At 40.0% G+C, this 19,212-nt stretch overlaps 1 protein-coding gene across 1 annotated transcript in view; it reads left to right on the forward strand.

Annotated features, from left to right (window-relative positions):
* The window catches only part of LOC149799162 (A disintegrin and metalloproteinase with thrombospondin motifs 16-like), a 119,433-nt gene that overhangs the window by 58,473 nt on the left and 41,748 nt on the right, over positions 1-19,212 (forward strand). The window contains exon 13 of the mRNA XM_089958145.1: positions 1,488-1,564. Coding sequence (XP_089814271.1) covers positions 1,488-1,564 — 77 coding nt within the window. The remainder of the gene's footprint in view (positions 1-1,487; positions 1,565-19,212) is intronic.

The raw sequence follows: 19,212 nt of genomic DNA on the forward strand, positions 1-19,212 counted from the left end.
TGATATCTTAGAATAGCAGATCATGATACATAATGACATTTGTCTGTATCATATCTTAGAATCGCAGATCATGATACATAATGACATTTGTCTGTAACATATCTTTGAATTGCAGATCACGATACGTCAAAGCATTTGTCTATATCATATCTTAGAATCGCAGATCACGATACGTCAAAGCATTTGTCTATATCATATCTTAGAATAGCAGATCACAATACGTCAAAGCATTTGTCTATATCATATCTTAGAATAGCAGATCACAATACGTCAAAGCATTTGTCTATATCATATCTTAGAATACCAGATCACAATACGTCAAAGCATTTGTCTATATCATATATTAGAATAGCAGATCACGATACGTCAAAACATTTGTCTATATCATATCTTAGAATAGCAGATCACGGCACATGTATAGCATTTATCTGGATTATATCTTCGAACAGCAGATCATAATAAATCTGCAGCATTTGGCTTATCTTATTTTAGAATAGCAGGTCACAGTTCGTGTATAAGATTTGGCTGCAGTCGAAGCATATGTATCGAAGCAGATGTATCGAAGCAGATGTATTACATTGTTTCAGTTCATGTTTAACGCTTTTTTTGTTGAAGAAAAGACTCGGAGTTAAGAAATATTATTCACATCTTCAATTTGTGCATAAATGTGTTCACCTTACTAAACACACTTGGTTTACGAGTCAAGGTAGAGGAGGTCATTCAGCTGGTTACCGAGTCTTGTAACCAGTTACCGCTTATACTAGAACCGTCACCGGTTATCCAAGTAATGATATAGCTATGGTAACAAATCATCACGTATTTCTTAACAATTCAAAGTCAATGTAAGACAACTTTCAGCCATGAGAGAAATGAAAGCAGTCGTTTCTCGATTATTTTAGACATTGTTATTATGCATGTTTTACACTTTTGTCAATTTGGTGGACATAGTGTCCAAGCTGTACCTTTTATAGGAACTACACGTACCGTTATTTACTTAATCGTGCTCATTTATGTAATACGAGGAGGAGATGTCAAACCTTACATTTCTGGACATATTGAAAATGATTACGCATTTTGTAACAAGCGTTTACATTGAATCGCATTATGTCACGCACGAACATAGAAAAATTGATTAGTTCTTTGCAAGAAAATGGAAGTATTTATGTATCAATGTGCCTTTCTGTCATTTTGCAGCATTTGTAAAGTTTGGCTAGAAATGTAGTTCATTTATATACTGCTTCAGCAATGACAGGTCATACAGCGTCTTATTCCTTTTCTGCTTCCTGACGTAATGAATCATGCTCAGTGTGAAATGAATCATGCTCAATCATGCTCAATGTGAAAATCAACTTGGAATTGGTTTCTTTTTAAGTTAGGGATGGTAGCGTGCGCTTGTTCTGTGTGGATCGGGGTGTGTTGCAAAATACTGGATATACCTTAAAGTTACACTTGTCATATTCCTTTAACCTGTACTGCATTCTGTATAGGTATGTTGTACACTGAAGACGAGATGTGTGAATTAACGACGAATAAAGGCTGGAGACATAGGTCAATTCCTTGGTGGGTAAGCACAACAAGCAAACTCGAAAACTAGTTTGAAGATTTCTTGTATATTTTTACACTTTTTTATTTTCTGTGCTTGGGGCTGTTAGAGCTATTGATTTAGACTATGAATAAAATCTAACTAAAATGTGCTTTGCGTTTCTAGAATCAAACATGTTTCTCAAGAAAAGAATTACTATATTTATTCCTAGGAGTCACCAAGGTAATTTTAGTTCTAGTTGTTCAAACAAACTTTAAAGCAGACGAAAATGGGCTTATTTTCTGTTTTCATGAGTGGTTATAGTAGTAGTACGCTGTGCTTATTTCCTGAAAATACGACTTACATTTATATAGTTCAAAAGAAATTTCACCAGTAATATCTAGAAAATCAGATTTTGCCACGTTTTTTCTTAGGTAACTTCACTTGTCGGTAAAATGATTCATTTTTATTGACATTAGATTGACATCGTGTCCGTGCGCAACATATGTCATGTTACTCTCAGGTGGTGCCTTCGAGTATCATGATACTATGGTAGACAAGTTGTCACATAACTTCAATCCAAGGGCAATAATTACATAATATTGTATCGATAAATTATTGCATGTGATCTGACTTCTCGGGGCGGAGGAAGACCTATTTTAGCATATGTCCGGCAAGCATGAGAGTTGACTGGGTCAAAGCAATGAGGTCACAAACGATCTCAGTCAGTACACATGAACTACTCTGTTTAGTATGTACGTTTCAATAAGCATCTCATCTGTTAGCATTGCTGCAAGGGAAACCTGCAAGCATTCACAAAACATGCTTTTTACTAAACTGTGTTAACACTTTCATTCGTGATATACAGGAATATACCGGGTGATAAAGTACAATGTCTGATGACATAATATTATCGAGCAGCAGGGAGGGCGGACCCTACGACCTCGTTTTGATATTTAATTTGTAAAAACTACCCTTCTATACTACTTTGTCCGCTAATGAGCTGCGCTACTGGATATATAAATTTCTATAGACTGTTTGTTTATGTATCTCGATACAGTCATCGGTTAGTCAGCCCTCCCTGCTGATATGGGAAACCCGAATGCAAACGATTCAACTGTAAGTGAAATCGAATGCTTGCACAGCGAAAAACTATGCGGTCATCTTCTTGCGACCCTGGTATTTTACAAAGTTATTAGCAAAAATATTTCCCGCCACGTTGAGTGTTCATTGACCGAGAGACAGTTTTAAGTTAGTGCAGTCGTCCACGTTTTTTGCTGTTGTTGTTAGAGGGGCATAAATCCTTCGGACTTAAAGTGCTTTTTGGCTTGTTTTGGATGCAGCGACGGCGGGTGAGTGAGTGGTGGACAAAACAAAAAGAGATAGAGAGTATGGTCTGTAATTAAATCAGTTTAGATCAATAATAATAATAATGAATGAATCTGCACCGACTATGGAATCCCATACAACTCAACTAGTGAGACAGCGATTAGATGCGACTAATAAATATCTCCCAGTCCGTGATTCTGTCAAACAACAATTACAGGCACGACAAGAAGAAAGGGAGGCATGTGCGGAAAGTGCAGCAAAATCATTTAAATTGATTTCAGAGGATGTACGGAAAGTGCAGCAAAATCATTTAAACTGATTTCAGAGGCTATTACTGGTCTTCTTCCACCGTTAGAGCAAACCGCTAAAGCAGCTGGAAAAATCTCAAAAAGAACTTAAAAAGCAATATAGATTTTACGAGAATTTCCACCTGGGATAGATGCTGTTGCTTAAACGCAGATGCAAGAAGAAATCCAACAAGTAGCTGAGGGTACTGACCAAACTCGCAAAGACGAGGGAGATAGTACACCAAAAACATAATGTCGGCCAGCAAGAGTCGAGATGATAGATAAATTTACCCCTGAAGGTATTGGAGCTATCATGGATTCGGACCAATTAATTAAAATTGCTGCATTTGGGTTTGATTGAATAGAAAGATAAGTAAAACCTGAGTATATTGGCAGTATAAAAGTAACGATTGGCGAAAATATATGTATCGCATTGCTTTCAATGAAGATCAAGTTTGACACGATGATGTAAATTTTGACACTTTAAACGGGGTAGTTGATGTATATATTAAACGTGCGGCTAAAAAAATGGCGACGAAGACCGGGAGAAATGTTGCGTCAGCTCGACAGAGCGAGAAGAGAAAGTGAAGAATCAGGTGTAAAAACTAGATCTCAAACAGAAGAAGAGACAACTGGAAGTGGTCTTGTCACTCGAGGGGGTAGTCACGTTTCCCCAATCCCCAGTGACGGTCTTGCCGACGTTAATCGACAGGAGATAGTAACTGGTGAGCGACATGCTGGTAATAATTCCACTGAAATGATCAATAAAGCAGCGGGTATTTGTCAGCGATTATTTACATGTGGCGCCATGGATATTTGTGTTTTTCGGTCACTTATCGATGTCATTACCAATGATTATTACAGTGATTGATCACACTCAACGTCGACCTACTCTATTTAGAGTGATAAATTTACGATTGCCTGCATATAAAGCAATCTACGGAGATGGACTCGATGATGTTTTTCAGGGTCTATTCAGAATGATTACCCCAAAAGTGATACCAATTAAAAAGCAAACAGGAATGAAAACTATTGATGTTGTTCCTGATAAAGATATTAGTACTGTTGGTGATATTGCTAGTAAAGCCTTTTCTGCGATCAGGAACGACTAGCACAATTAATACGCAGACGTAAACTACAGCCAGGTACACGTTCAAGCACTGAAGTGATGCACGCAAAGGTTAGTAAAGTAATAAATGAAGCTGCAAAGGCTCGACTGGCAGCGTCAGCTGGTGTACCCCTGCCACTGGTGGCAGGACCACTGTCAGAATCGAAGAGAGAGCAAAATTTAACCGCAAGTCTAGTAGCGGAAAGTGAACTGACCCGCGGTGGATTAATCCACTATGGTCTTCGTGCTTGACGATAATGAACTAAGAATAAAATGTTCAAACGTGTATCTGATCCAGCATTTGACATGGATGTCTCAGTCCTTAAAGATGAATCGATAAATGATTATCAAAATTATTCGTATGATGCACGTGAACCTGATGCACAAGGAAGAACTGAACTGCCAGTTCAGTGTACAAGTTGATATTTCTTGCCCGCTGAGACATTCATTGAGATCGAAGGTAGACTTTTGAAAATTTAACAGTGCCACATACACGATTGACTTAAAGAATATTGAATCATGTCTAGAAAATGTTGACGTTACTTCGACGATACTTGGTCTTGCAAGATACCAAGATTATTCGAGGTCAGCTGGTTCGTCAATGATGTTTGCCAAAGATAACATTGATCTGCCCAAGCACAGAAAAGTAATAATGAACGCCGCGGGAACTGAAGTTGCATCGATAATGAAAATTTCAACCTGGGATTTGCATCACGTCGATTAATATTAAACGACTATGACAAACTTTCATGTGTAATTCCACGATCATATATCTTTGGATTCTGCAGACATGTTAGAAAAGTTATATTTGGCGCTAAACACACCGTGGTGGTCTTGAGAGAAGCCACCGACAATGATGCAATCTGGCGAGATAATGCTACTGTTGCAGGCAAAGTAATACTAACAAACCTTTCATTGTGGATGCCACCAATGACCCCATCACTCGAAGAACATCGGTTGTTACTTAAATGGATAGCGGCGGTAAGTCAACGCTGTCGTGGTTCATCATGACTACAGACAGTGTCCAGAGTAACGTTGTTGTGCTATTGACATGACATATAGCATCTCAGCAGGGGGTGTCAGCACCAGGACATATATTCATTGCGTTTCAGGAAAATGCCAGAGTAGATTCACAGGAGCGAAACCCAGTGGTGTTTGGCATGCGTTAATGAAGTTTCTCTGAGAATAAACGGGCACTAAGTACCATCTGAAGAAGTGTTATTGAATTTTGAAAACAATCATTTTGCACGTGCGTATCATCGATCGTTGTCATTAATGGGGCGTGATCCGGATGTTGATTCTGGTTTGACGATATCGCAGCATGATTTCTCAACGCGGTACCTGATCTACTATTTTTCACTGGACCACTTGGATTTGTTCAGACACTGTTTCCTCTACGTACACTTCCGACCTCGTATAGCACGAATACCAGTTGGTGGTTACAAAGCAATCGCTGTTATATTGTTAGACAAAACGATGTTGCTTGAAGCTTTGGGTGGACGAATGAGACTGGTAGATGCCTCAGAGGAAAATATGTATTTTCCCATTAGTAATTAAATCATCGTTGATATTTATAATGCCATATCATCCAGTGAGTGTTACTCTGAATCCTGGTAATATTAAAAAGCCAGAATCGGCAACCAAACAAAGTCTGAAATAACAATCTCGTTGAAATCATCGGCGTTACACGGCCCAAATAAACTATCACTGACCGAATGTCAACTCAAACACTTTAATGACGTTAAACGTCAACGACTGGTGTACGATTCGCATTTTCTGCATGGCAATTAAGGACACGGAAAAGATGGGTGGTTTATTTCCATTTATTGCGGCCATTCGAGCATTAATATCCTATGAATCTCCTGCTGTTGCAAAAGCTGTAGCACTTGGTAAAGTTTCCACTGTTGATGGAATGGCATTAAAGAAAGCTACAGGACACGGGCTAGTGACTTCTTCCCCCAAAAGGGGGTATATTTCCATTTCTTGCATCTATCCCTCCAGGATCTCGCGCCGCTGCGATCGCAGCTATTTTAAAAGCAGTTGATGCTGAAATGGCATTAAAAAAGCTACAGGGCACAGACTAAAACCTTGTTCAAAAAATGGTAGGGTTGTGTTTTAGATTGCAAGGAATGTTTCTCTGTAATTCCAACAAGTAAAGTTTTATATGTCTAATTTTGATTTACTCGAAGTTGCTTATCGATTGAACATTAAAAACTTTATCTATTTTATTCGCGATCAATTACTTGACAAACCATATCGTGTCAAAACTGGTATCATTAATCTTGACTCGCAGTCTGGACCTGGCAATCATTGGGTCGCATAAGCTATTGACCCACGTGGTAATGTTTATTTTCATTCGGTGGGCTCTCACCGCCGCTAGAAATTTTAAACTATAACATTAGAATGCAGAGCGTCTTACCGATGTGGCATTTCACGTTGCCAACACAAACAATAACATATATGCCTGTATCTGGTCTAGAAGTACTTACTTTACTTGATGCTGTATCAAGATCTCCCCATTTCCCCCCCCCCCCCATAAAGCTGTGCACGAGTATACAAGCAGACGTTACAACCGTCCATCGTTTTAAACGGGTTAAACGTTTATAGACTCCGTTGAGTTCTTTGGAAGTCCAATGGTGGCCAACATTTAACTTGCAGCAATCGAAGAAAAAATAAAAGCGATTTGTGTTCCTCATACGAATCTTCCCACTAACGTTGTATATACAATAGCATCAGGACTCGCGACAGGGTCATAACAAAATACGAACTCCATCAAACATGCCGTTAAAGTAAATGGTGTGTTCAGGCTCTCCGTGTTTAGTGCTGCAAAATTTAAGATATTTGCCTTATATCCATCGTACCGTTCAAGCGATGAATTTCTGGGATTGTGTCAATCGTATTAAATCAAGACGCCAAAGAAATGTTTATACTGGACCCCGATGATCAAACATTGACCGCAACCACTTACTGGTTGTGTCTAGAATTTGTAGCGTCAGTGCCACCATTGATCACTTTTATTATTAACTACTTGAAGTATTACTCGTATAATGCCCACCCCTTCATCACCCTAATCAATGAATTACGATTCCATTTACAGATTCGATCAAACCCATGATTGACAGCGATGGCTGAGCATTATCATCTATGCGTATACAGCAAAACGAAAAAAATACCGTCGACGCATTGTGGCTATTGACGTTGTTGTCTATGCTGCGTCAGCCGTAGTTGTTGAAACGGAGACGTTAATCGGTACACTATCCTCCACCTACGTGATATCTCCGGTGGTGGGAATCGGTAGGTCTATTATAACAGAAGTTGCAGACATCGCTAATATCATAGCCAAGAACTTATCGACATGTGCAACTGATACATTACACGAGTATAGAGAGTTGCTATCGACTGCAACACATATGTACGCTAGATTATCATCTCTAATATCATCGGCTGAATGACGGTAAAATTACCTACTGTAAATTTGATACGATGACTAAAATTTACTATGACGCAACGGGGACTCCCCCAATGCTTCCACCACAAGCAGCCTCGCTAAGACCTTAATTTGAATCAAGGGAAAAAAATATTAAGTGGCAATGGCAGACCGCACCGTCTACCACCACAATGATATCAGCGGCGTCAACGAAACCCGAGATTGATATTAGTTTTCCTACACGGTTCGAGCACCGAACGGTAAGTCTCTTGAAATAGCACTGCCACAATTGCGAGCGTATAATAATTGGCACAATATTAGATCAAAATCGTTTGGTGGATTACCAGCCAATAATTCACTTGCATTTGCGTATAAAAATAAATCGGATGTAACCCCCGATTGGCAAGTGGTTAGCATTCCAACGGACAATAAATGTGCATTAGCCAACGTTGAGTCCTGCGTTAGAAATCTCCAAATTGTATTATGCCGTTGATATCTCTCAATCATCGATTCAAAATGTGTTAAGATGGCCAGAAGTAGCACCCCCAGCACCAACACCAGTCCCAATACCAACCCATGACGAGTTGACACTCGGATTGCAAGAATTTATAGCCCCACCGGAATATCTAAACCTTCTCACATGAGAACTCGGTAACAAAGAAATCCCTGTAATTGCCGGGAATAGGGTCACAGGCAGTACTGTAAGCAGTCTATGGGTCTATGTGGATCAAAAAATATTTAGCATACGGGACGACGTCAACGAAGATTATAAAATCGGTAGAGCGGGACGACGTTTCACTGATAACATATGTCTCCAACACAAACACATACAGAAACAATTACGAGAGTTGTTAGCACAGTACGTGCTCGAATACCCCAACGATGACCTGCAACAGCGAATCATTGCTACGATACAACATTTCAACGTCGTGGTCACTGACGCTTACGTGTCTCAACGGTTGGTATAAGAGTAACGCAACCGGTTAAACAAGTGTAAGTGCGCAGAGAGACTTTGCAGCGTTCGGATGCTCTTTACGGGGTCTTGTACAAGAACACATTTCTTTGATATTTTAAGATCACCGAAGCCGCGTTAACAACCTTCAAATTACCCGGACATGACATTAAAGAAATTAAAAAATGTGTCACCTATATAATCGACGAACAGTTTCCTACTATCGTTACTGCATCGCAGAAATATCGGAAAAAACAAGGATACATAAACACAATAACGGCCCAGATGGTGGTGAACGCCATGTATTCCCCAGGATTTTTTATGATCCCTACCACGGTTTCTGTCAACTTAGTCGGGAATGTTGGAAGCTATCATGAAGACCTAGAAAAATAAAAACAAGCAGCACAAGGATATATTCGCTATTCCGTTACCCCAGAGGCTTACCCGGGGCACCTGATTACTCTACTTTCCGTAAATCAAGTGTATTTGCGAACCCATCGTTGTCTCGTATACACTCATTATCGTCTGGACACGAGAAGCAAAATCATCTCGTTCAGTCTTTATGTGCGAAATAGGGTCGTGTAAAAGATACCCCTCTTTGGTCCTTGGAAAGGGGGGATAATAATATTTAGTATTGTTTTCTTGTTACTACTGTCGCCTATCGCCTACCCTCCAAGGAGCTAGTTCCATAGCGCTGGGGCCCCGACCAGTGTAACAACAACGACAACTTACTACTTGACTACTACAATGCACTCGATGGCTTGTTCTTGTTATGCAATCCGCGTGGTCAGTACGTCACATTCCAGTGGGCGTCAGTCAATGAATGAAAACCCGAAAGTGTTTAACACTGCACTCTTTTGTTTGTTTTTATTGTGCTACTACTACACACACAATTTCAATCTCAGTTATTCTGTGTCAGAAGCGTCCCGCTGTACTACTACTGTGTTCGCGAGTGTAAACACTCAGATTATTAATACTCCATCGTCGTCGCATTCTGAAATAGTATTCACCGATTATTATTCTTGGACAATGCCGAACTTATTATTCTCTCCGCGACACTTCGCAATGAAGCTGGGACAATATCGAAATACTTACCAGCTGCTGTGACTGATGGAAATGCCGATTTTTTCGTCCGTTTGTGGAGTTAAAGACACTACACGCCTTGGAATTCTCGCCGCACGAACACAACCTCGCATACAATTTTCGCGCTCTGTAACAGCCTGAAAATTTCGCAGACAATTATTTCTTGGATTCGAATCAATAAGATCCACCACGAAACCATCATCGATCAATCTATTGTAACATTGATACACAAACATATGCAAGTGATATTTTTTCTTTTCTACAGTGAACCAGAGATAAATAGTATTACTAACAACACCGACTGGATTTTTGGTTCGGCAATTTTTAATCATACCTTTGCACACTGTTTCGTAATCGCTGATAACAAGATGTGCATGGAATGCTTATGTTCCAACTTTATCGTAGTTGTTTCCTTGCTCCATTTGTATAGTAAATATCATTTGCCTAAATTATAATCGATCGAAGAAGAAAAATCAAAACAAATCAATAATGTTGCATGGGTCCGCTCGCTATATAGGTTGCAACATAAGTGTTCCGCCAACTTATATAAGGGTCCATGATGTCAACATCAAGAACGATGCTAACAGCAGTGGGGGTCGCAGTAGATGATTCCCTAAATCTAGCGAAATGGTCGCCGCCATCCTAGTACCAAGGTCGGTTGGAGTTGTTTTTGTTATTGAAGGAGTCATTGGTGGCCGGGCCATCGTTTTACTTCTTATCGTTATACCTTTTTAGCGCTGTGTATTCTCTACCTCCAAACTCCAAGCTTAACATCGTCGCCACCAGACCTCCTTGTTATATTTCAAACACAGTTTTGATCCTTGACATTACCTTCATACACTTTGCATGTAATGAGTGCAATAGGTACCGTAGCACTTTATCGCACACGGGGCGGTGGATCCAATCGGCAAACATTTGTATCTATACTTTGCTCGAGCTGTTTGTATATTAATTAAATTGAAGCATTATATATATATATATATATATATATATATATATATATATATATATATATATATATTTATATATTCCTTATTATATAATGGAGGAATTTAATTTACACATTTATTTGCGGTCAGGGCCTCGAAGCATGCAATTCGATCTTGAAAGATTGACCACGACACTCCCGACAGCGGAGCCAGAAGACGTGGACAGTAGCGTGCTATCAGCTGGGGGTCATCGAATACTTGATTGCATCCGCGGAGCCAAGAACGAGTTTAGACGTGATGCGTTGGCTCATGTGTCATCAACATTGAGACCCATGCCATTGTCGTTGGATTAGGACACCACTATCATTGATGCTTCCATGAATAAGCAAGGATCAGCGAAAATCGTGGATTATTTACAGGACGGGCAAATATATTTTTCGGAATGCAAATTATCGTTTTCGTCGACGACACACTGTCCAAGGACAAAGGCGATGTAACGTGGATTATCTGTGATAAACATGACCCCGTTCGTGATTCAAAAAACCGCAGTAGGGTGTCGTGCTAGATATATATTCTAGACCCGGAATGTTAACTGGGGTTGACAAACCATACTACGAGAAAACATATCCCATGACTGCAGTGGTTTATGCTATTTATTCGTTAAATGAGCCTGATTTTAACGCGCTTGCACCGATGCGAGGGTCACTAGCTGTGAAGGGCACTTGTGCCCCGAGTGGTTGAATTTTAAATTGTGTCGCCCAGAGAGTCACCGAACAATTTAAGAACGCGTTACGAGGGAAGGGTCTGACAGGGTTACAACATAAGAAAAAAATAAATTGCAAGTTAAAGTGCGATCAAGTGAGTCCACAATTAGCGATATTGCTGAGTTAGAGAAGACCTTAAGATTTCCAATAGCGGTTCAAGCAATAACCTGCAAATTTATGTAAAGAGTTAAGTACTTGAAAAATGGAGCTCCAATAACACTAATTGACCATAACTCTCACGCGTGGAAGTCAAGTATAACAATATTTCCACGAGATAAACGAGTTAGATACGTTCCCTTTGCTTTCAGCGGTGGGGCTAATACTGATGGTGGTGACGATACTGACGGTGATGATATATTTGAATATATTCGCAAGATCATTAAAACCCATGCAGTGCATGTGTGGTTGTTACAGAGTGATAATGAACAACGACGATTTGTCCAATTTGTGCGATCATTCGGTGATCTTTATCGTGTCAGATCTCTTCATACAACGATGACTGAAGTCGCACGAAAATATACCAATGATAACGAACAGATAGAACGATTACTTAGTAACTGTTTTACTGTTCCATCTGTGGTCACTCAATTTGTTCAGAGGAAATATTCATGGAGACCGCCGTCGATATGCAGCGGTCATGTGTCGTGTATGGTCATTGATGGCTGTGGAATAAAAAATTATGATTTTAACGACGTTATCTCCATTGATATGGTTGCATGTTACACATTTTAAGCGCTTTGGGCATCCTACCCATATGATTACTAAGGTATCAATAAATTATCCCTACCCGTTTTCGACTTGACAGGATTTGCATACGTTGAGTCATTTGAATTTGCTAAATAGATTCATCGTTTTAAAGTTGCTTGGTTTGGCCGACATTTTAATAAACTGTTCAAGAGATACATCCCAACGATTACTGTGCAAAAAATGAACGTCGCTTGGTTCCAATGGTATTATTATGATATATGTTTGATGAGACGATACTCCTATCGCTGACAGCGGGTGAATCAATAATTTCGTATCGACCACAAAAGCAAGTTTGGATGCCAGAGGCCCACGTGCTTGTACCTGGAAGTAACAACAGCGGCATTGAGATGTCACTTGCAAACGATTTGGACAGAAACATTACTGGTAAATTTACACATTATCGACGAGACTGAATTTGATTTTATAATCAAAGACACAACGAGCAAAGGCACGTTCTCGTACACAGAGAATATATTCTGGAAAGATGGAATCAAGCTGGGTACTAATGTGTGTTGTTATGATGGGAAGTCACCTTAATATACTCATTTAAGATCTTCGATGCTTGCTTATGTTTCCATAAATCCAATATCAATAATCAAGAGATTTCATGATACAGCGGTTAGAGTCGTCGCCATAGATTCATTTTTAATCCATAAAACTAATATTAGGTTGTTTGATAAATGTGATATAAGTGCAGGAGATGCTCCTGAGAACTCTAGCGCTCATGAGAACGGGTAAGTCAAGAATGAGATGATACTTGATTATTCGGAATCTGCAGATTATAAGACGCTACATGAATATTACAGGAAGTCACATTTGTTGCAACCGTCCTCGGTGTCATCTGTACATGATTCTGTTGCTAGGCATAAACCTGTTTATCTTAATGGGCGCGGCGGTCCCGATCAAACAAACATGCGCAATAAACATATTTCTGAACAATGATATGGTTGTGCTGACTCCGACTCACCAGCTCGTCAGAGAGATGAAACTACGAGGGATAAGTCATGTATCTATCAGTTTCCCTTTATGGAAGGGAGATGCCTGTAACCCAGAACGAATGGGTAAGAAAGATACCCCTACGATTATCATCTGGGATCAGATAGGCATGGTATCTTTGGGCAAATTACAATTTTTCTTCAATGGTTGTTGACCAAAAATACTGCCGTTGTTATGTGCGGCGATCACGTCCAATCCCCACCCTATATCGCGAATCCCCACACTGCTAGTTAAGAAAATCTGTCGATTATTATGAGGAAATACTCGGAAGCAACATGGCAATTGATGAGTCGGTAAATTATTTAAAAACATTAATACAACTACCGCCAAATAGCGTACAGTGCTCGATAATGCGTAAAGTAATCTTAGAAACAATGAACGAGGATTTTTAGAAGTTATTTCATCCAAGTGAAATGATAGTCAGATCAAGAAATTGTGTTCGTGATTCACTGCAGGAGCAATTATTTCTGATTCATCGAGAGAAATATTCAGATCTAAGGGTCCCATTGTATTATCGTTCAGCCGATACACGTAAACAAACTATTGATGTATCGATTTCTGAAACCAATTAGAAACAAAAACTTGTATTGAATGATATTGTTATCGTCGATGTGGATGTGCATTAGCGGCTGCACCATCGTGCTAGACCCTAGGATATGCTATAACTATTCATTCATCTTAGGGATTAACTATTTATTGTACTATGATTTGGATCATCGATGACGTATCGAATGGTCAAATTTAGTTTGTTTAGCGGTATAACGAGTGACGAAAATGTCTAAACTACGGAGGTTTATCCTTGAATTTATTCAGGATAACTGCACCATTGTGGATAAATATGAAACTCAGGGCGATGGCGATGATTCAATAATGATGAAAATATTAGCTGGGTATGAAGAAAGTTACAAAAAAGCAAGCGTGAGTTTGATATTGATGTGTCGACGATCATAACGTTACGACAACAACAAAATAGTCACTGTGCGAGCTGTAACGCAGCAATGGTATGGAATCAGTATTCGAATAATAATCCAAATTTTACCGTGGACAGAATTAATAGTAGTCATGGCCATACGAGCTAAAGTGTGATGCTGACCTGTCTTAAGCGTAATCGACATCGGGGCGCTAGCTCCCTGGGGGGGGGGTCGGGTCAGTGAACCTTCACTTTCGGTAAGGCGGAGGTAATTGAGTAGCTTCAGGAATTATTTGTAATTGTTCAAAGACAAATAGATGTTGACGAGCAGTTGAATCTAATCTGTAGATTGCATGTCTTCCACTGGATCTTATCACGCAGGAAATGTTATGTGTGGTTATACTCCAGATTGGACCAGTTGCTCTTTTTTACCGCCTCACCAGGTTCATATAAATATCTGACGGTCACATTACCGAGTAATGACTGTTTAGAGAAAGAGTCATTTCGTTGTACTGGTTTGCGTTTTCTCGTGATTGCATTTATGGGTTTCATCTAAATTACAAGTGTAATTTCATTATTTTATGCGGTTATCACACTTGGTTGTCTTGTAACCCATTCACGAGATATTATGTTGGTTGAACTTTCTTGAGCCTATTGATATCCAAATAATTTCTCAGCAAGTGTTTTATTAGATTGTTCAAAGATCACGATGTAACGCTGTGTGACCTCGTCTGATTTTGACGTTATGTTGTTTCATCTTGCTGCACCAAGAAAGTCTTTGTCAGGATCAACCTGTAGTAACTATGCCCATTGCAAGGGCCCTCGTCGATAAAATCGTTCAAACGCAGTTGCAAATTCGGTTGCTGTTTTAGTTAATAAAGGCTCTGCTTCTTTGTATCCGCTTGCAACGTCAACAACAGTTAGTGCATATTTAGATGTGTGTGATCCGCTAGCGAATCATAGACTTCTATGTGTTTTAATGGTATCAAGGGGTAAAAACAAAATATCGGCCTGATGAACTTCATTGGGGAGACTGTCATCAAAATGACCATATTGAATTTGTTTAGGGGGTGGCAGATAAATTTGCCATACTGCATGTCGTATTGACCAGTCTGCATCTGCAGCACGTGTAACACTTGCAGTGTCAGCAAGTTTACTAATAGCAACACTGCCACTCCAGTATCCCTTTGGGCTATAATAAATTGACTCCATCATGATATTAATAATTTTCGGCCGATTACTTACCCAGCCACTAACACTGATTTGCCTTTCATCGCAGATCTTACCAGCCATTTAGCTAGTGATTCTCGCAGATTTCTATTTTTACCAACTTTAGCGTGTGTAGCAATTTCACGTCTGCGATATGTCGCTGTTGTGAATCTGGACTTTCATACACGACATCATGAACATCACACGCCTGATCAATCACATTCACTGGAGACTCGCCTGGTTTGGGTTGATTTCGCTCATCAAGTCGAATATTAAGTCGGGTTCCAGGGCCACAATAATTATAGCCAGGAAGATGTCTTTCGTCAGGATACTTAGCCCATGGAGTCCCTGGTAATTTTCCAAGTGAAGCAGCGATATCACTGCCTAATGTATCACGAAATTAAATAAACTTGAATTTTTGGGACACATTTCAGGCACTCACATGTAATGGCACGCCTTTTTCTTTCCTCGTCGTTATTGTTATTAATTCACTGGTATCAGTAAACCCCTTGCACCGAATACAATATAAATACATATTGTTCGTTATATTTGTTATTAATATGAATGTCATTGACTTCTGAGCGACACGAAAAATAGAACCCGTCAAGCACCATCCAGCATCACCAAACTCTACTGGAGCAACTGTTATTGGACCGTCTGGAACTGGAAAGACTAAATTGCTACTTAACATGATTATGAGATGGCTTAAGTGTGATAAGTTATAATATGTGCGCCGTCAGTTGATGACCAACGATGCTACGGTGTGTCGAGTGATGCAGCTGATAAATCTGCCTGGAATGATATTATTGACTTTGTTACTGATATCGATGAGACTCCATTGGTCGATGATCTCGATGGGGATATCATCAATCTCGTTGTATACGATGATGTGATATTAGACAAACAAACAAATCCAGCTCGAATATTTTCTCGAGGCTGACAAAAACACGGACGTGATTTATGTTACTCCTCGATATGTTCAAATACCTAATGTCATCCGATAACTGCAACCTTTTGGCGGTATTTAATGGGGCTGATACAAACACGCTATAAAATACTCATCATACTTGGTGTTCTGGTGACAGGGATATGAACAAATTTTAAAACATTTACACACACTCTCAAGCGACCCCACATGCATTTTTCACGATAAATCTACATGGCCCCAGATCGAGATATCGCATTGGTCTCGATAAATCTCAATCAAAACAAAAATCACTTTAAGTCTGGAGGAGTTGTCGCTCCCTGCTTTGACACACTAACTTAAAACTAACTGATTCGCATGGTCGGTCGCTCAATAAACTCACTCAATGAGGCGGGAAATATTTTACTTATACGATGTACACAATGCCAGGGCCGCAGGTCTGGGACCTCATCGTTTCGCTTCCTCGCTGTACAAGCACCTGATTTCACTTACAGTCGGAGTATTTGGGTTTCCTTATCAGCAGGGAGGACGGACTGTTGGATGACTGTCTCGAGATCCATAAACAAACAGTCTGTTGAAATGTATATACCTAGCAGCTCAGCCCAATAGTGACCAAAGTAGCGTAGAAGGGAATACTTTACAAAATAAATATCAAAAAGAGACCGTACAGTCCGTCCTGCCTGCTGATCATCGTGCGCGTCCTTAATTATTATTTATTCCGATTGACAATGACATATACCGGAAACTGTTCTGCAGTAATCTCCTGCGTTAAGTTTATGGAACAAAATTGGGGTATATAACACTCTGATTAGACGAAAAATGTAATATATTTCGTCTCAAAACTTAACAAGGAGTAAATGAGCAATATTTTATCTCAAAGACTTAGCAAAAGATCCCCCGTCCTCGATTTATATTAAACCCCATGCGTCTTGTTGTATGTTGTTGGATACGACTGAATTTATTAACACGTTTTCCGTGGAATGCGTCCTGTTGTTTTGTTTCGGAGGCAAAGAATTTGGCAATTTAGCAGAGGAGGTGCCGGTTGCTGAATTTCGATGTAACAGACTATTTCAGCCTAAGTTTGTCAGAAGGAACCGGTCTGATCAGTAGGCTAATCACTCCAAGCTATCACATCCATAAATATTTCTGATAACATACTAATTTGGAATTGCATAATTGTAACGGCAAATATTGACGAAATAATTCTACTTAAAAAGCATGATCCAATAGCTTTTGTTTTCAGTGTACATTCTTAGAAGAATAACGGAGATTATCTACGAAGATTCATAACCTATTCGAACAAAGCATTCACCTATTTCGACATAATAAGCATTCCAACATTAGGCATCACATTTCATTTTGAAGAGTCAGGCGAGTATTCAGGCGAAGAGGTTGAGGACTACATATTGAAACATTGTTTTCCAGTGGCCGTCATCATGTATCTGAGCTTGGGAATCACATATTTTTCCGCAATGATTGGACATAGTGTCCTTACCTTCTACAACGGGAATACCTAACTCCCACCCTCATCTGTCAATTTCTTACTATCACTTTTTTCGGCGCACCTTAAGATGAATATATGGAGCACGGAGCATGTAGATATCCTTAGGGACCCATACGAAGAGAGCCAGCTCAGAAGAGCCCTCGACCTTACCAGCCAATGCTCATAAGCCGGATGAATTCTAGGTTCGGGAGGTCGGGCAGTCTAGAGGAATAAATGATAACGCACCTCAGGATGTATTTTCGCTTAGATGCTTTTGATGAGATCGGCACGATCCTTGGACCAGCATTTCTGCCCAAATAGCCTTGCTTCGGAATTTCTCATATCTACCGAAGCATGGGTTCTAGCACCCGACCGTATGCCCATTCTTGAGGGTCATATAATTGATATTTCGTCCAAACTGACACTAAACTAATTCGTTGGCAGAGTGGCATAGCAAAGGATTGGTGAGTCTGATTCTCCTATGGAGTTCAGCTTATCCGAATCCAGGACCCGCATCTAATCATGCCTTTGAGCCTTGATTTGGAGGCGTCGGACATTAAACTGTCCAGCCGGTATGAACAGTTTGTACTCTAATGATATTTCTTACATCGACATAGTTAGAGGGAGAGTCTACACAGTAGCGAACACCCCTACATCTACAGTCTCCACGCAAATGGGTACGGTGCTAGACGCATGCTGACAGTAGGGTTGAATTGGTTCGATTGTTATGCTAAGAACCCGCCATCCAACCTACTGACCCTACTGCCTATGAAAAAGCCTACTTCCGTCGTGCATTGAAGGAAGTCAAAGTTTCAGCTGACCTAAACGCTTGCCTGACGGGTCAATAGCAAGGAAGGGTCCACGCCGGAGGTTTCCAGTTTTGTCGTCGAATAGAAACAGTGTGTTTATGTCGAAGGCACCGAGGCGGTTGATGTACGCCACCTTCACATCCCTTGATGATGTAGAAGAAGCAGTGAGGTGGCCGCCTTGAGATCTTATATGTATCGCTATAGGTCAGGTCCACCTCTTCTCTTTTAACGAGCACATTAAGGGCCTCTAGATTAGAGGTGCTTCAAGTAAAGTTCAATTTCCAGGTTAGGCAGAAAGATCCGCTGTGGTATTGATCCTATACCAAGACTGTTCTTGACGTGACTCCGGAGAGAGAGTGCAGACATTAAGAACATACATGCTTTTGGCATCTAATTTTGCAGCTACCATATACCATCACAAGAATATCTTGATGCATGCGTATTTCTACCTTGAATCTTCTGTCAGTATCAGAAGACTTGTTGAAAATTTTATTGGATATGCGTGTTAGATAAAGAGCGTTGTCTCATCCAAAATCATTAACATCAATAGTAGGGTTATGGTTTTTAAACTTTGCAATATTTTCAAACTTTGAAATATCTGATACCTTCCCTTACATTTGAAGTACTTGCTGATGTGCTTGGGGTGCTGGTCACCAGGATGACTGAGGGTAGAAAGGACGACTCATTGAAAACACGTGTATTATTATTTTCTACTCTGATTTCTGCCATTTT

The sequence above is a fragment of the Sinohyriopsis cumingii genome, chromosome 5 (assembly GCF_028554795.1).
Source record: "Sinohyriopsis cumingii isolate HCF-2022 chromosome 5, ASM2855479v2, whole genome shotgun sequence".
In the NCBI taxonomy this organism is placed as follows: Eukaryota; Metazoa; Mollusca; class Bivalvia; order Unionida; family Unionidae; genus Sinohyriopsis; species Sinohyriopsis cumingii.